Here is a 19,896-nt window from a genome sequence, read left to right as displayed (position 1 = left end):
CGATTTTAAAAAAACTGCCGTGGTTCATCCCAGTCATGACGTGATGCCAAGGATATATGTTGTATTTCTTGAGGCGTAGCACAATGGCAATGCCTGAAGGCAGCAAACCTGCTGAGACAGTGCTGAGAGATTGTAATAGCGCTCAGGGAGCCAGAAGCAATCTCATCCATGCTGTCTGTAGGGAACAGTCCCTGTAGTGAATCGACCTCAAAACTTCACCTGATACTGCGTCAGAAAGACCTAGCTGGCTCTCTCTAAAGAAAGGCTGGGAGCCCAGGGATGTGTGGACAACCATAATAGATCACAGATCTGGAACAAGCAAGGGAGCAAAGTTATTAGACAGTATTGCTACACAGGGGGTTATTCTAAATGCAGCTCCATTGGTTAGACTAGCTTTTCTTATAAATACATTTCAAATGTATTCTTTTGCATTTGATATCAGTTGGAGTTATGTAGGTGGTTTTTGTATATGTATGTTTGTGTAAAGATATATTTAAGGATCTGCTTTAAACCGTTACTGAGATCTAACATACAGAGTTGTTGCAGAAATGAGTCTTCAGTGTAGTATAGGAAAGATGTCTTTCAGAATTCTGCTTAAAGGTCTGAATATTGATAATAAGGCTTTCAGTCACTACTACATTGTTGTCTCACTGGTGAAGTACTTCTGTCCAGTCAACAACAGTTTCAGTCTAGAGAGTGGGGGACTCCTTCACTGTAATTCTTCTCTGATACTCTTAACCAGCGTTTGACCTGCTCTCAAAAGACCCAGTGTTGAAGTTACTAAAGGTTAGTTTTTCTTCTGCTCTGGATTTACGTTAATGACACAGTAAGAGTCAAATTGTTGTAAAGGACACTAGAATGTCGAAGGAGTTAAGAGAGACAGTAAGAGGTGTTCTTCCTTTCTTTCACTTCTCTTGCCTCAAACACCAGCTGTGTTTGAGCGTGTTCTCGTGTTATGTGATGTGTCCATAACTGCACAGCCCTCTACATCCTTTTGGGGAAAGACACTCAGCATCATCATTATCTTTATTTTCTTAGACAAGATCTGACAACTTCCCCTCTGCCTTGAAAATGATGAGTTACCATCAAATTCATTGTGGAAGTGTTAATAATGTGCATTTGAATATTGTCAGTCCTTGCAGTATATTCATTTTCTTTACAGGGGACTTGCTAAGTACTTTATATTTATTATTTCTCCACCTTCATCTAATTGCAGAATTAAAGCAACTTCAGAGAACAATGGTGATGATAATGATGTGACACTACAAAGACTGAAGTTCTCATACAGTGAAACAAGAAAATGTTAGTGAAAATCACTACAATTTGAGGAAAGGCGGGGAGAGAACAGCAACCTTAAGCTCACTGCCCTGTTTCTATAGGCAGACCACTCCTTAGGTGACAGTTTCTAAATGAAGAGTAAAGAGCTATCCAAATTACAGGTTGGTTTGAAAGAACAGTATTCAACCTGCTTTGAGAAGAAGATTGGACTAGATGACCTCAAGAGGTCCGTTCCAACCTAAATTATTCTATGATTCTATTGAAATGCTAACTCCACACGTGGAATATTTGGATTCTGTAGTAAGAGCTTTTATCATTGTCTCCTATTGAGGCTAGTTTCCATGGCTTTGTTCAGCTTTGATAACACCTTTTGTACTCTTTGTATAATTGGGTTAAACTCTCATGCCATTCTTGTCTAATACCTACATTAATCTGTATAGTGCTGAATAAGAAGCCATGAGAAATCTGTATTTATAAATTCTGTTTTTTCAAACCCTTGTCCAATGTTCAAGAACACTCCAACATGCAGTAATCTAAATCCACAGCTGCCTTCCCTACGTAAGGGAAAAAAAAAAAAAAGTGCTTGACACCACATTACCACATTCACATTATTCTACAAGAAAAGGTTGTCCAGAGAGGTTCTGGAGTCTCCCTGTTTGGAGATCTCCAAAAGCCGCCTGGATGTGGTCCTGGGCAGCCTGCTTTGGGTGGCCCTGCTAGACCAGGGGGTGTTAGACCAGAGGACCAGATGACCAGTTCCTTCCTACCCCAGCCATTCTGTGAAGAACTTTACTTATATGTCAGCTGAAAAGGAGTGGAGGGAAAGCACCTTCCCACTCTGCCCAGTGAAAGCCTAGGGAAATAGTCTTTGTAGCATGTCTGATGCTGTAATAATTAAGAAAGAATAAATACTGACCTCGACACACAGGGATTCCAGCAGGAAACTTACCAAAAAAAGCTCACAACTCATGGTGCTGTCTTATGTTCTGCAGTAGTTTGCAAAGAACTATTGAGAGACTAAATAATGTCCTTAGTAAATTAGCACTGGAATTGTGGTGAACGCTTTGTCCTCTCCTTTCAAACATAGTCAGGTATTTATATTTTTTTTTCCTATTTGCCAATTCTTTGATGATTCCAGCAAGAAATTCCCAGTAATTATTGAAATTTTCATTACATTTGTTGTTCTATTTGTGTATAAATTTGATACAAATATTTATGGTGTTTGTAATATTTAAATTATGTAGTAATGAGGTGAACGCTGTGGTGCCTACATAAGAATGCAGCTCCATTAGTTATGAGAGATTCAGTCCAAATTTATCGTGAACTAATGCAGGTTGAATTGATCCTAGTGAAGCTTATATTGAATTATACTAGTTAAAAGTTTAACCTGAAATTTTCTGCATGTTTCACAGTGTAGTTGTGTATGTGCATTACCATCCATATATCCACATTATTATCCATGTATTATCTACTAGATCACAGCTGGAATTTTTGAGGATTTAAATTGAATGACCACTGTGTGTTCTGTGTCTGGTTACAAAACTGTAGAATCACTGAATCATGGAATGGTGTTTGGGAGAGATCTCTGGAAATTCTCTAGTCTGACACCCTGCTTTTAAGCAGGGACAATTAAAGCATGGCTTGGGGCCATGTCCAGTTGGGTTTTGAGTATCTACAAGGATAGCGGCTCATGACCTCTGTGTTTGTGTCCTTCCTTGTACTGGGAAGTCCAGACATGCGCACAGCAATCCAGCTGGGTCTCACCAGTGAGTAGTGGGAAAGGATCCCAGGGAGAACTCCCTGTATTCCTGCTGATCTGACATACAGAGTGATTGCTTCTCCCTGCCTTCTTGACTGGTCCTTGGTAAAGAGCCTATATCCATCCTGTCCACATCACTCAGCATACTTTGTTTGCCAACCTAATCCACCATTTTCTCATTTATTTGTTGGTTGTTTTTTTTGTTGTTGTTTTTATTATTTTTTTTTTTTCAATTTAAAGCTCTCATGACAAGTTTGGCCAGCCAATAGGAAAAGGTACTTTTGCCTAAGTGGTCAGATGAATCCCATCTCTTCCTAGCAGTCACCTGTCTTGAGTGAGGGTCCCATGCTTGTGAAGTCAAAACCCCTCTTGTCAGTGCCAGGTGCACAAAAAATTTTTTGACCTGTAGGATCTATCCACTCTTCCTTGGTTTCTTCCCCTTCACTGTCAGAGTTGAGATAGACACTTGGTTCATTGCTTTTTATGAAATAATGGTATTGGTACTAAGAAATCTGCAAGTATAACATCAACTTCTTTCCATATGACAAGAGCTGCTCTAAGTGTGTTACTAATCCCTGTGTAAAACTAAGCTATAGTTTGAGATCTGTGCAGTAAAATAAAGGTGTTTTTGTTCTTTTTTTTTTTTTTTTTTTTTTTTTTTTTTTTTTCAAAATAGGACTGCTTCATAGAGAGACATGGATTCTTTTGTCAGGGAGGAGCACTTGAAGCAATAATTATTTCTCCTGGGCAAAACTTGCTCATGAATCTTTAATCAATTTCCACATTAGAGTAGCTCTGTATATAGAGGATTCTAATGAAGGTAAACACTGCTTCTGAATAACCATCCAAGTACTTCAGATGGAAAGCAAAGTAGTAACATCAAAATCAGAGAGACAAGTGTTACATATGCATGTAGCACCCTGCTTCTGAGCTAGAGACCACTTTATCTTCTGTGTGGTTGTATGTACACTGTATGTAAGAAAGGGAAATAATGAATGCATGAACCCCTAACACTTCAATAATTTATTAGGAAGGAGAAAAATGCCCAGGTATCCTGGCAGGGAGATCAATGATGCAACAACATACTGATGTTTTCTTCCAGCCAAGAACAAGCAGCATGATATTATTTTAACTTTTTTTTTTTTTTTTTTTTTCCTTCATGCAAATATTTCAGGGCCTGAAATACATGCAAAGATGTGGAGCTAGGCCATTTTTTTAAGCCTGAAATTCAGATATGTAATAATGTTGTGGTCTGAGTATAAAACCATGATTCTGGAGCAGAATTTTTTTACTACTGAAAGATTCTCTACCCCAGTAATTACTTCTGGTTGACCATGATCTCCACTATGTTCATAATTCAGTGACATTGGGTTCTCAGGTTGTAAGGTATTTTGAGTATGTATCGAGAACATCTTGTTAATCTTCTGCCATGCGCAAACTAAGTCAGGCTGTTTCACTCTCTTTGGACTTCGGAGAGTCCTGAGATAAACTGGGGAGTCAGGAAATACTGGTGCTGTGTGCCCATACATGGGGGGATCTGGAGTAAAGTTGATTTTGGAGAACTCATTGAAAAACCAGGTCAGTAGCTGCTCTGACAAATTATTATCATTCTTGGGGTACAAATGAAATGTGAATAACAGCCAAGGTTGATCTTTCTGTCACGAATGTGTTTGGTTGCTGCTATCTCTTCTCAAATGCTAGATTTTTTTTCTGCTCACATTAACACTGACATAGTGGAGGCTTAGGAAAAGTTTCATATCCTGTTAATCTTAAATTGTGTTCTTCCTTGATATTAAGTTTTAAAGTTTCAGGCTTTCCTTCTTTTGAGCAGCCTTGGCTTGAAAGGTAAAATGTGAAAGCATGTTATTTACTTACCTCTCTCTGTCTGTGACCAGACTACTGTCAGGATAGATCCCCAGGCCTGCAGTGGCATTGCTTCCAGCCCTGCTACCTGGAACCTTCTAGAAAGCTTTGATTAATGGGCCACTAACAAAATTTTCCTTGAGCCATGGCACATATCGAGTGAAGATATAACAGAGAGTGTCAATCCAATGTGCCCCCAGAGCAGTTAGCACAGTTGCAAGGCAGAACTCATTTGTGCTGTCAACTTACTAGCTATTTTCTCTCTTATAGATAGGACTACTTCCTTGTAACTAGTTGAGAAACAGTAAATTTGGTAGCATTTGGAAACTGCTGTAATCTGTTCCTTTTAAGTGGCTTCTGAGGGGGATGCTGAGTCTGAATATATTCCAAATCCTTCCTTCAAGTTACAACACCATTGGACTAAGAAGTCTATACAGCAGAGAAGTTCTCTGATGCCAAAAAAATTTACACAGTTTGCGAGCTAAGGGAGCCTTAGATTAGTTTCTGTGGCATGTTCTTTCATGTGGGAGAGAGAGATTTTGGTGAGGGAGAAGATGGTGTTTTTCTTTAAAGTGCTACTTCTTTTTTAATAACTCGAGAAGTGGAGTATATTAGGGGTGTCGATTTAAATAAAGATTTACTATATAATTCTACTGTCTTTTATTGCCCTATATTGGGTTTATTCCACACCCTACCTTTATGGTACCAAACTCTTCTCTAATATGGCAAAAAAATCTGTCACTTGACAGCCAGCTTCCAGAACTGGACTACCACAGAGCTTCAATCCTCTTAGAAGACAGAAAACAGACTATCAAGGAGTAAACTTGTTATAACCCCACATTAACAGTATTTTAAAGGAACGTACAAAGATACTGGCTCAGATACAGCTTTTTTTTTTTTTTTTTCCTTTTTTCGTATTTCGAGTCTGGTGAAAAACTGAAAAATCACTCTTAAGGGATGGATGCTACATTGACACAGAGCCAAGGGGGAAGCTTTACAGTAGAGATGTTCATTGACTCTGTGACTGCAAGTGTGGAAAAAGCAGAAAGAACTAGATAACATTAATTCAAGAAACACAGCAAAGCCAAGGCACAGGATTGGTGTATAAACAGCTTTAACTGTGCATATTCATTTCAGTGGCTCAGAAAACAAATGGAAGATTACTGGGATAAGATTAACTGTAACAAATGCAAGGAAATGTATGAAACAGTTGGAAAAGCTTTTTATAGTAGAGCAGTTAAATCTAGTTAATTGTGTTTGATTTTTGTTTTCATAATTACTTCCATTGTTCCACTGAACTCCTGCTGAATGTCCGACATAGTCGAGCTGTCATGCCATAATTGAAAAAAAAATGAATAGAAACTGAATACCAATGTGATTAGTGTTGTGTTACATGCTTTTAATGTATGTGCTGCTCATACTGGTTTAGAGCTGCCTCACACTTAGCTGAGGAGATAATCCGTGATTTAAAACAAAGCGACCACTCTGACAAGGTTAATGGAAGCGTTTAACCATATGCAAAGATAACGAAAGGCATTCAGTTCACTGTTGCTATGTGGTAAGAAGGTCACGAGTAAGTCTCTGCAATGAGAAACCCAATTTATTTTAATTCCTGCTGTGACCTCTCACACAGGCGTTGTCCAAGCTAGTAGCCTTTTGTAGCACCATTAGCAATAATCTAGCTGGCCTGAGCTTGCTGTATTACTTACTGTCCATCAGCACAGCCCAGTAAGCTTATTAACTACTAACATTGGGCAATAGATTAGGAGGAACCACTATTTTATGATTGGATTCTCACCTACTATGGAACTGCTTTCTAAGACCACCTATGCAGGTGGAGTCTGGAGGAGCAGTGGGTGCTGTAGGAGAGGTCTGAAAGGCAATGGTGAGCTTGTATGACAGAAATGAGCACAGTGCTACCCTGTTCTGTGCTCAGCCAGTGCTGTCTCTCCCTTTCCTTTCCTTCCGTGACAAATACCAAGCTGTCATGTGGTGGACCAAAAGAAAAACTCAACTGCAGTATCTTCTTCCAATGTATTTGAAGATTGCACATTAGGTAACAGTTTTACAAGTAAAATGCATACTAAATGATTGAGTCCAAAGCATTTCTTTTAAGCTAAACACCTTCATTACCATTCATGGACCTTTTACAGAATTACTTAGGTATGTTTTGCACATGATGCATTGTCTAGTTTGGAAAAAATACTCAGCAGGTGTGTTGATTTTATCCTCTGAAAACTAATGTCTAAGAATCAAGAAGCTTTTCACATCTTTAGGAAGGTGGGGGGAGATGGTAGAAACTTTTTTTAAAATAGTTTATGGCTGTTTTCTCTTTTAAAGCACAATTAAATGAAGTACTTAAACATTTCCTAGAGTGATCCATCACAAGCTGACTTGTCTGTGTAGGATTTTCCCAAGTATCTTCTTAGTTAGCTAAAAGATGTGCATGAGAGCGCAGAATAACATGGCTTTTTTTTTTTTCTTTTTCCTGAAGGATGACAATTTGTAGAATACAATGTCCCACTTTCCTTACTTTCCTTTGCAGATGAATTGGGAGTTCAGTGTTACTCCTTATACTTAATTTGTTAAGGTGTTCTGCATTCATGGGACAGAAAAAAATCATCCTTCACATTGACCAATTCAGAAACTTCACTTTCATGGCTAATGAAAAGAGTATGTAGGATTTGTGTGTGTGTGTGTGTGTGTTTCTTTTTTCTTAAATACGCAGCCTCAGGATAAGCAATGCACTACCACTACTATACCCCAGACTTCAGAGTCTGAGTGTCACTATCCTGAAAATGTGTATCAGTTTACTTGGAACTGCATAATTTCTGAAACATTTGGTGTTATCTCTGTTGGTTTTACCTGCATCATTGGTAGGAGCAGTGTGTGTCCAAAGTGTGTTGCATTGCAAAATGTTACAACTGTAAAATGACACTGCTTGTAAGTTAATTTCTTCAAAGATAATCTTTATACACACAGATTGATGGTAATGGTGCACTTTATGATGTTTCAGAGGGGAGGAAGTAATTTCTACTTAAAGTAGGTAATTCTGTGTATAGCAAGTGTAAAGCAGTCACCTATGTTTTTCAAGTAGTTGTGTAAAGGTCTCTCTTCAGACTAGCTGTGCCAGCTACGTGATGCAAGGAAAAGAAATGAAATGTAATCGTTATCCAAATGAAGTGAATAAAGAAGAGAGTCCTCCACAATTTATCTACCAAATGTGTGTCTCTAACACAGTGACTCTAACAGTACAGTTGTTAATATTAAGTCTGTCCACATATTTTCTGCAAAATCTCTGTGATGAGGCATTCATTGAGTAGAAAAGCTGACACAATGCAATGCTTTTTCTGCTGGCTCTGGACAAATTATATTCCATTTTATCAGTTGCAAGGTCAGGAGTGCTATCATGGCTCTTAAACTGTAGTGTAGTAAAGTGGTCTCTATTGAACATTTGAGGAAGAGCTGTAAGTTTGCCTGATTACTGTAGCCAGGTATCCCCAGCAGCCAGGCTCTTTGTCTGAACCCATTTCTCTTGTCTGTAATTCTCTTTTTTGCTGTAATTTGATTTCAGAATTGACTTGCAGTGCAATATACGTGGGGTTGCAAAGCTCAGACATATTTTCAAGGCACACAGTAGTTATTGCTAATATGTCTGTGTAGAAGTGCTTTAATTGCTGATTGCAGCTCTAGTGCTAGTTTAAGCACAAGCCAAAGGTTGCTGTTATTAAACACCTTGTACTGCTAGAGTCTGTGCTTCTTTCCTTATCATGCTTGTACACCAATTTTTTTTTATTTTTTTTTTAATTAGGAAACAAGCCCTTTCACACAAAACATGATTTATTTTTGACTTAGTATCTCCCTTTTCTAACTCCTGAAGTCTAGTTCTGGACTTTCTGGACTTCCCTGTGCTTTCTTCCCTTAAAAAAAAAAAAAAAAAAAAAAAGGAAAAAGATGTGAAACATTATCTTTGTGCTCTGTATACCTGCATTGGTGTGGGAATATTATTTTTCCTGTGAACTAAAATCATCAGATTATTTTTGCCATCTCAGCCTCTGTGAAATGAAAAAAACATTATTTTAGACAAATTAAGATTGTATTTGTAATATGTTTTTAATCATAAAAATTGTGGTACTTTCCCGAATCTTCTTCTTTTCTTATAGCATACATTTCAGAGCTCCTGATACCCACTGTTTGTGACTAAACAACCTTCCTTTCTTATTTTCTCTTTTCCTTTTATATAGTTCATCAGCATTGTTTTGCAGTGATCAAACTGGGTTATTTTAATAACACCCCTCTAATCCCAATTTTTACCTTTCATTTTCCAATCACTATCTTGAGTTCATGACCACCTGCAGCTGGCTCATTGATTCACTGGTGTGACTGGTGAAGACATATGGGTGGCTTTCTCTTACCTAACCAGGGTTACCACACAAGTGTGGCAAATAAAAACAAATAAAGGTGATGTCTCTTTGTAAGATTTGCTCAGTGTGTGTTTAGGTGAGATGATGTGTTTTATTGACCTACTGTCGTGCAGAGGACTTCTAAAACTTGTTATATTATTAAGTAGCTACACTTAATGTTGAAATGGATACTGCTTTGCAATTGCTGTAACCCTATTTTTAGTTTTGGTCTTTTAACTCTTTTGGAATGTTGGCTATACCTACATTTCTGTAGAAAGATAAGCTGTTAAAACATTTTCTCCTCTACTTTTCAGGGATTAATATGTGGGAGGCTGTGGACTATTTGCTTCCAACATAGGAACAGCACTGGGTTGGGAATCTGCACTCCTGAGAGAATGCTGGGAATCTGCAGAGGGCGACGGAAATTCCTGGCTGCCTCTCTGACCGTCCTCTTCGTGCCAGCCATAACGTGGATTTATCTGTTTGCTGGGAGTTTTGAAGGTAGGAGAAGAGTAATGGCTGGGGGGGAGAATGTGTTAAATGATTGGTATCAGAGCAGACAAATGTAGATCAGTCATCATCGGTTTTATTTAAATAAAGCTAGTTCAGCTTGCGTAGGAAATGGCTCCCCAGGTGCATATTTCAACAAAGGGCCTTCCTTACCATGTTCTCACTACTGACAAGGAAGTAATTGCTGGCACCAGTTGTTTCATTTTCATCTAATCTTTGAACTTTTACAAAAATGCAACAAAAAAAAATCTGATTTCCCCTTACTCATTTCTTCTCTGCATTCTCTGATTTTTAAAAATTGATTTTACTTTAATTAAAATTAATGCCCTCTAAGATTTTACTTTAATTAAAATTAATGCCTCATTTCAGATCTGCACTTAATACTGCTAAGAAGTGTTTAAAAAGTTACTCATATTTATTCTGGGCACTTTTTACACAATTCTTGTATTTATGGATGGGTGTGTGTGACCTCATATGTCTGGATGATATAGGCCACTGAGTCTGATTTTGGGACACTGAGCAGGGAGTGTATCCTCCTACAGAAGAATGGGGGGGTCTACAACACAAGTCAGAGAATGTGTCTAGCATGGTTCTTTGTGTGGTGGACTCTGCTGGGTAATGCTTTCTCAGCTGCAGGATTTCTCTCGTCCTGTAGCCACACATGCAAATGCTACTGCTCACTGCACTAGGGAACGCACTGGTGGTACTCTGTGGCATGTGAGATTGTGCAGTTGGACTTTCCTCTGAGAAGTGTGGATGTAGCAGGAAACAAAGCATGGGACAAAGACTTCTTCATAGCCATCACATAGCGTGCATGAGAGTTGATGGAGCTTTCAGAGTACAAGGTTTGCTCAATACAATTTCCTGTCTTCTAACAATTCTCTACGCTTGTTATGATGCTGCTGCATTGTCCTTTGTATTTGTGCCCACAATCCATGCAATGGTGCCTGATAGTCTTCCAGTCTGGGGGCAAGCGTGAGCATGAAGATCAAAATGGAAATAGGTGCAGCCCAGCTGTTGCAGTACTGCTTATGTTCACCAAAGTGTTTCACCTCATCTGTGTAGTGATTAATTCTTCAAAGGAAATGTCAGCAATACCAGATAACCCTAGGCTTAAGACCAGACTCTACACTGTCCATGCTACCCACATAAGAGCTTAACTAGTCCAGGTTTATTAGCTCTCAGAAGCGTGAAAGCTTGTAATGGGTTCAATTTCAGTCTTCACAGAATCTGAATCTGTATATAAGGATGGGCTGGTTACTGTCTTGTTCATCTAAAGATATCTCACATTTGGCTTTCCTAAACACAATGTAAACATAAACAGCCTGAACCAGAGGTGGCTGAGTAGCCAGCAAAGTGCCTGGGATGTTCAGTCTAGAACTTGCTGTGCAACATAAGCCTCCTATCAAGTCTGCTGTCACCTTACAGAACAGTGCTGTCACTATAAACACAATTGAGATGATCCATTTTCAATTAGGATGGTATCCTATTAGAGAAGACAGGAAAACAATTGCATTATTTCTGGGTCTCCTTCCTGCTTTGGAGCTATATCTAGGTGCTGGATCCTGCCCATTTTCTTCCGAAGATATGTAGAAATATGCTATACCCTGCTTTAAAAGTTGATTCTGTGAAATGTTTTATGGGCTTCCAATTTAGTTATATAGTGCCTACCCGGCCAAAACTTGCAAGCACATGAGGCTCTTGTCTTTGTTCTCCTTGAAGACTATTAGACTATCACTGCCGCTAGACACTTCTTATGACAGAAGGATGAACACACAAAATTAATGAATACCTAGAGCATATCTCTATGTAAAATCAACTTGAATCTAGATCCCTCTGGGTGGCCATTGGTTACTATACCTGGAGCAGCTGTCCTTCCTCTTCTATATTCACGTGGAGAACCTCAGATTTGCATTTTCGATTGCCCATCTAATGAACTTTTTTTCCAGCCTTAAGATCAGTGCTGATACTTCAGTTAGGTAAGGCTAGGAAAATGTTGTGTCTCTTATTTTCTTATTTCTTGTTACTTAGTAGCTTTTTTTTTTTTTTTTTTTTTTAATTGAGCATTTTATGTTTGGCAATAGCCACACTATTTTGGCGAGCTTAGAAAAACTATTCAGCTTTTGTAGTTATCTTAGCAGGAGGAAGGTGTTTCAGCCTTTTAAAATTTGTGCAAACACTAAGTCTGATAATTTTGAAAAGTCATTGTTTTAAATGTCAAGCAAGCTTATTTTATGTAACCTTGGCTGAGGAATTTGTGCTTGGTTTCAAAACAAAATTGGATTCCAAGTTAAATTACAAGTAAGAACATCTAACGATTTTCAGTGTATATTGAATACACTTTTGAGTTAGTTATATGCCAGGTACAGATATTTGATTATGCAAATTTATTTGGTATCTTAAAATTCTACCTTAATGGGCAGTAACTCCGTGAGCTCATTCTAGAATGAAACACTTACAGGATTCACATTAAATTGAAAACATACAGGGTGCTGGCTGCATACTTGAAAACTAATGATCTGGCAGTCAGGAAGTACTGATTTTGTTTGATTTTTAAAAGCTGAGCAAATGCAGGCCTCACCTTTTTGCTTTTAGAAGAATATTATGCTGCCTTGTTGTAATGACTATTTTAATTGTGTCCACAATTGAAAATGGAGTACTGCTTCAAATTCCTGTGTGTGTAGAATCCTTTGTTTTTATAGGCAGCTCAATACCGATCTGGAAATTTGCTGCTACATGCTATTTGAGGTGACTTAAAGCTCTCAGTGTGAATTAATCTTAAATGCAAACCAGGGAGCAAAGCCCATTACCGCTTAAGAAGCCTTGCACTTGAAAAGGACTGCAAATGATGTAAAGTTAGTAACTCTTTCTGTTATTTCTCTGTCTGGTTTCTTTTTGTGCTTTCATCTTTGTTTATTGTTTAAACATTAGAGTAAGTTGAAATATTTATTTAACCATTTTCCTAAACCTGTAGGTATTATGGGCAGAGAGTTAAAGCTGTTTTGCCAATTTATCTGATTTCTTTTTTTTTACATCATTGAGTCACATAGTTTGCTTATGTTTTAATGACTTTATGTATACTTGAGTAAAAAATGCCTCACCACAGCACGGTGCCTTGATTTGAAATCAGCAGGAACAGAGTCCTCTACAGCTTCTGGCACTAGGTTTCTTTGGTTAATCACAGGTAGTGCTAGAATTTTTCAGTTCATCTGGTTTCAGATTCAGGTAAATGGCTCTTGTTATGTTTTTCTCCTCTAGATTAAATACATTCTTCCTACCTAGTATTTTCATAGACTAATTGAATTATTCGGGTTGGAAGGGACTTCAGGAGCTCTCTGGTTAAACTCTTGCTCAATGCAGGGTGCACTTTAGGTCAGGCCTCATTTCTCAGAGTTTTATCCAGTCGTGTCTTGAAAACCTCCAAGGATGGAGACAACATGGCTTCCTTGAGCAAGCTGTGCCACTGCTCGACTGTCTTCAGGTGGAAGAGTTTCTCGTTATCAAGTTTGAACCTCCTTTGTTTCCATTTGTGGCTGATGTCACACATGCCCCACAATGTGTCACTGTGAAGAGTCTGGCACTGTCTCCTGGCATCTTGCCTGTAGGAACTGGGGGCTCCTGGTGAGTCCCCTGGGCCTTGTCTTCTCCAGGCTGAGCAAACCGGGCTCTCTCAGGGCAAGCACTATAGCCCCTGAATGGTTCAGTAGCCCTACACAGAACTTTGTCAATGTCTTTCTTATACTGAGAACCCCAGACAGTACTCCAAATGTGGTCTAATGAGTGTCAAGTAAAGGGGAAATGATTACTTCCCATAATCTACGTGCTGTGTTCCTGTTGATACAGCCCCGGATGTCATTGGCCTTCATCACTATCCAGGCATGCTGCTGGGTCTTATTTAATATACTGTCCAGCAAGGCCCCAGGTCCTTCCCAGAAGAACTAGTCACCAGCCTGTGCCATTATGAGAGTTAGTCCATCCCAGGTAGAGGGGCTTGCCTTACTCAGAATCACAGAATCACAGAATTTCTAGGTTGGAAGAGACCTCAAGATCATCGAGTCCAACCTCTGACCTAACACTAACAGTCCCCACTAAACCATATCCCAAAGCTCTACATCTAAACGTCTTTTAAAGACTTCCAGGGATGGTGTCTCCACCACTTCCCTGGGCAGCCTGTTCCAGAGTATAACAACCCTTTCAGTAAAGAAGTTCTTCCTAACATCTAACCTAAAACTCATGTTGAATTTTATGAGGTTGCTGTTGCCCCATTCCTCCAGCCCATCTTGGTCCCACTGGAGGGCATCCTTGTCAGTGAGTGTCTTGACTACACTCCCCCACGCTTGGTGTCATTTGCAATCTTGATAAGGTTGAATTCTGATTTCTTCATCAGGTTATTGGTAAAAATACTGAAAAGGACCATTCCCAGAATAGATGCTGAGGAACTCTACTTGTAACTGAATTCCAGACAGAACATGAATTAGTAACCAGCACCCTTCTGAGCCCAACAACCCAGCTAGTTTTGCACTCATCTAGTAGCCCGGTCATCTAGACTGTAAAATCCCAACTTGGATAAAGGGTTTATTTAGCAGACCATATTGAAAGCTGTGCTAAATTCAAGGGAAATTGCATCTGCTGGTCTTCTCTTATTCAGAGATCTAGTCATTTCATCACAGAAAGCAGTCAGGTTGGTCAAGCGTGATTTACTGTTAGTAAATCCATACTAATTCCCCTGTCAGAGCTCAGTATGTTTCCTTTTAAAGGTACTTACATACAGCAGTTAAATCACTTCTCAGTCTTTTTTTTTTTCCACTAAGCTAAACCGATTGAGCTAGCTGAGTTGTCATGGCAAAGAATTTTGTGCTCTTTTTTTTTTTAATTCTTTTGCAGTTTTTTTATTTTGTTTTCTTCCAGGGCACTGGAATCAAATGTCTCTCTTCAGTGGTGGTATCTGTAGTTCTGTGTTCTAAAATTATGCTTTCTTGATGCAATTAAAAATTATGTTACTCCTTTATATATGTTTATATCTAAGGACTTTGGTTATTCATTTGCCTAGCATGGCAGTGAGATCACATTTAGAAACCCTTTATAAGCTCTTTGTTAGTGTAACATAAAATATGCCCCAATGTGATTAATTCCCTTGTGTTGCTTTTTAAATAGTTTACAGTTCTATAGGACAGGATTTTGTTTCATTTTGGTTTTTGTTTCTCTTGTCAGAAAGTACGTTGCACCCTGCTACTTCACAGCTGTCAGACACTGCAAGTAAGACCCCGCCTTGGAATATTCATTGGAGGTGGCATTACCCAAGCTGTGACAGCAACAGCTACTAAAAGCCTCATTAATCATGTATAAATGTCTATTAAGGTTGTGAACTAGAATATTAAAGAGGATTCTGAATATTATATAGCCTTTGAACGTACCTGGTTAATGTTGTTGTTTTAAATAATACACAAAGGCAGCGTAATTTCAGTTATCAGTTACTTTGAATGAAAAAGCTAATTGTTTCAACATTCTTAAATTGCATTCAAAAGGCAAGGTAATAGAGTGAGGAGGGTGGAGTGCATTTAAAACAGGGAAGAGGAAATAATTAAATAATGCATAATGAACTTTCATTAGAAAGAAAATAGGAATTTCCCTAACCAATAGTAGCTCCAGGAGTGGCATCATTTTCCCAGCTATAAGCAGCAGTTTACTATCCCCATTACCATGAAGGTCACCTAAAATGGATATGTGGAATGGTAATTTGACACATGCTCTCTAGCTCACTGATCCTTCAGAAACGTGTCCACTGCGGCTTTGTGCCCTCATTATATTGTCACACCTCCATATTGACAGGATGAAAATACACTCGAGTTACCGGTTTCTGCATGGTGAATCCACTTGAGGTTGGAAGGCCTCAAGTGTTTGTTTATGGCTTCTGTTTAGAAAATATATTCAAGGAAAGGAAGAGTCAGTAATGTAACTTTAAGATGAAAACTTAGGAAGAAGTTGTGTGAAATCATCTCTGTTAGAGAGCAGGAAGCTGAGGTTTGTTTTGTTTGTTTGTTTTTCCTTACCTGTCATGCTAGCATTTTAAGAGCAGAGCCTTCCTTCTTTCCTGGGACTTGCTTTCCTAGATTGTCCTCTTTTCACTCCAGTGTTGGGCGACTATCTTTCTCTGACATAGAGCACACTTTAGTCCAAGTAATCTGTAGGGATATGATTGAAGGCAGAGTTGGGCAAACACCTCATAAAATACAATAAAATGAAATGATTGAGGGCTGCAAATAGTCATCTTAGTGTTTAAATGGATTGACTTTGATGCTGTTCACACTCTTTTTGTGTATGCTTTCCATAAATATTCTAGTGGATATGTTAATTGGGGAGACTGTCTACAGAAACAATGAATATCCAGTTTTAATATTCATGGGAAGCAGATTTTGAAATCATATTTGTGAATACTTGAATCAGAAAACTGATTCCGGGAGTTCAGCTTTATCCAGTTAAGCACCAAAAGTTTATCACATGATCTGTGTGCATGATGAAAACTGCCTGACTTTTTAACGCTTACAATAAGTTGCTCAAAGCAGGAGACAAATAAGTAATTAATTGCTAAGACGTCTGTCAGACACTTTCAACTGATATACGAATATCAGAAAATAATCCCTTCACAGACAACGTAATCAGAAAGGGGCAAAATCTGAAATTGCTTTTTTCATTATGATTTGCACATTTTGCCTGAATTTTATCCACTGTGTGTCTCAACAGGATTAAACAAGAAAACTTAAATCCAATGTCCATTTAAAGTAGAAGTTTCAACCTCTGTACTGATCCTGTCTTTTTAATAAATTTCTGAGAAAATTGGTCCTGAAAGGGTGCCTCTGCACATAAAAAGGGTGTTACTGTGGTGGGTGCCAGAACAGGTTTTCAGGAGATGTATTTTAGTTAAGATTGGCTTCATTTCAACCCCTCCTTAAAAGTTGTTTCTGTGTACATTTCCATCCTGGATTGGTGTTTTACTCTTCTTCTGTTATTTTTTTAGGAGATACGCTGCAAATTGTCAGTTCAGCACCTCTTTATCTCAGCTGCAATCAAGGTATCTTCTTCAGTATGTCCCAAAAAAGATCCCAAAATAGTAAAATCAGTCACTATAGTAAAGACCTCCAGCTTATTCTGAGTTTTGTTGTGTTATCCTAGGAAACTCTTCTTTTTAAGAAACCCTTGTGATTTGGATACAAAGGTTGGTTGAAGTATTCTTTTTACCAGAAGGTCCCTGCTGTGAAACCTGTGAAGCTGTTTCTTCTAATTTTTAGCTTACAAGTTCAGTATTACCAGAATTAGATTTGCTTTATAGACAAGAGTTGTGAGGACCGAGTGGTTTTCTTCTCAACCACTCTTAAGTAAACTAAATACTTATGTTCCTGTAATACACTTTTATCCTTAACAAATAAGGTCTGCTGAATGGCTCAACACCCAAATAGTTGTGTTAGTGCTATTTCTTCCTTAGCTTGTCAGAAATTCACATTCTTAAAGCAATATATTATAATATCAGGAAATGCCATGAGTGGCCACTTCTTTGGTCAGGTTGTTGCACCAAAAGAAGCAAGTCCATAGTGCTCTTTTGAATTACAGTACCCAGACACATATGTTCTCGTTTGATACCCTTTTACTTTAAGTGAGTTTATTCTTTCATAAAAGTAAAGTAAGCTGTGGGTTGACCTTCTTTCTTCTCTATACATCTCTTGATTGGATGGTATTTTTTCTTTTTTTTTTTTTTTTGATCTTTTGTTTCTAAACAGATCTACCAGTTTTGTCTTGGCTTTTTGTTTCTAGTTGGCTCTTAGTTTGTCATTTCTGGCAGAAACATAAAGATCACAGTAGAAAGGAATTCTTTGAGCAGGAATAAGGTGCTAGCTTCTTAGGAACAGAGGCTTATGCTGAATATCATCTGTGGGTTTTCTCAAGATTTTTCCTAGTCTTTCTCTTCCCTATTTTTTGAGCAAACTTTCTGGGAAAATATGGCATATAAAAGTTTTATTATACAAAGATAAGCAGATTCCTTCTGAGAAGGGACATCTCCCAGATCATGTCAGGGCTGCCTGGAAGATTATCAGTAGCAGAGCTATTAGTCCCTGATTCTCCTCTTTCTCTGTTTCAAAGATGGATACTTCCCAACACTGTAGTCAAAAAATATTTTTATCGAGAAAAACAGTAAAGGAAAATGATCTGAACTGTCATGTTTTTTTAAAAATCCCAACCCCTAACAAGTAGCGCTTGGCTCTTCGAAACAAAATGTGCAGCTTTATAAGTACACCAGACCTTCTTTGAGTGCTGGAACTAATGTAGCCTGACTTGCTGTGATCAATGTCATGCAGCTGATTGATGTTGAAGCTGCTTTTCCCACAATTAGGGCATTTATAAAATCTAGCTCCCATATGGGTCTCTCGGTGTCTAAATAAATCTTGAGCTCATGTTGCAGCATACTTCTCAATGGGAAAATATATAGCATCTCTCTCATGTGCTCCTGACAATTGCAGAAGCTTCATTACCTCTGACTTCTTTCTCTCTAACAAAGCCAGTGGGTTTTGGGGATGAGCAGGTAAGCAGGTCAACAAATGTATAGTAAACGGGATGGAAAAAATAATGGAATGTTTTAAAAGACTGAAAAAAAAAAATAACATTTTGATTCCGGTGAATGTCTCAGGTAACTCAAAACAACTGACTTGTGGCATTTGGGTTTTGTGGAATTTTTACATGTATATTCAAAATCTGTGCTCTTTGAGATCAGGAAAAAGCTTGAAATAAGAATCTTTCTTGTTAAACAGCAAATAGTATCTGTAGTGTCTTCCAGTGATCTTGAAACTTTAAGTCTGAATATTTATTTAAATACAAGGAGAAGGAATCAAACTGAATGATCTTTTACCAAGTTAAAATTAAATTACAAGACGTACTTCACATATCATGTCTGATCGTTCTTTTGTTCTGCAGATAATGCTCTGGGATGGTTTAGGAAAAGCAACAGAGTATGAAAGTTAATGTGCTGATATTAGATGGATGTGTTTTAGGTATGCTTAGCTTAAGAATACCAGTATCTTCAATATATCTCTTTATTTCATCTTTACCCTTTTCAGTCATGACAGCTGTTGAATTGTTCAGTTGAGTAGTTATTTCCCGCACTTGAAGTTTTACCTCTCTTGTGTTGCTTTGCCTTCTGCAATTCTTGTTTTGAGACTCGAATCTGAGGGCTTTTCTTTCAATATACCTAGATCTGCTTGGAGAATTGAGTGGAATGCACAGCTAACTTAAGGAAAAAAAAAAAAAAAAAGTGGGCGGACAGCAGTCATCTGATTCACTCAGATTTGTAGATACCAACAGTAGGAGGAAGAGTTGATGACCTGGAGAATAATGTTTTTAGCATGAGATTTTCTTCCAGTTTAAAAATGATCAAGCCATTTGAGCTAACCTGCTGTAGTCTTTTTCTTTTTTTTTTTTTTTTTTTCCAACCTGTAGCATGAATATCTTTCTGCATAGTTCTATGAAATATGACTCAAAATGCAGGATATAACCATCAAGATTTTTTTTTTCTTTTCCTCCCTTTAAAATTGTGCTCAGTTTTAAAATTGCCAAATGTCATAGTTTGCAAAGATCAGTAGCTGGAGTGGGGGGAGTAACTGAAAGTACTGAAGGTAAAATTAAGAAAAATGCTGGGTTCATCACATTTTCCTAAGTTAAATCCACAGTCCCATAACAGGACATGCTTCCGTTCTGTTAAATTTATTATACATGTATTTTTAAATATAAGACTAATTACAATATTGGACTGCCTTTACTGGTGTTTCATAATGAGGTAAACTGCCAGTGAACTTCTAATAACAGGTCTATATCTGGACTAAATAAGAGATGCATAATCTGTTCTCTGCATACTTATTCTTGAATTTCTGTAAGTGTCCAATTAAGTCGCCATGTGGCTTTACACTAGTGTACACTTTCTGACACCTGGATTAGTTTACAAGATTGGATTTAATGCATAAAGTCCTGAATTGGAAAAGCGAAAATGTCTATTTACAAAATAAACTGAAGGTGTGATTGTAGTACAGTCACACCTGCTTG

The 19,896-nt window shown here is 38.1% G+C and overlaps 1 protein-coding gene across 2 annotated transcripts in view; it reads left to right on the top strand.

Annotated features, from left to right (window-relative positions):
* LARGE1 (LARGE xylosyl- and glucuronyltransferase 1) overlaps positions 1–19,896 on the top strand; it is a 282,272-nt gene that overhangs the window by 72,074 nt on the left and 190,302 nt on the right. For both annotated transcript variants that reach the window (XM_068664913.1, XM_068664920.1), the window contains one exon: positions 9,618–9,804. In XM_068664913.1, coding sequence (XP_068521014.1) covers positions 9,699–9,804 — 106 coding nt within the window. In that variant the 5' untranslated portion in view covers positions 9,618–9,698. The remainder of the gene's footprint in view (positions 1–9,617; positions 9,805–19,896) is intronic.

This window comes from Anas acuta, chromosome 1 (genome assembly GCF_963932015.1).
Source record: "Anas acuta chromosome 1, bAnaAcu1.1, whole genome shotgun sequence".
Taxonomy (NCBI): Eukaryota; Metazoa; Chordata; class Aves; order Anseriformes; family Anatidae; genus Anas; species Anas acuta.
This window is presented reverse-complemented; position numbering and strand designations above follow the sequence as displayed.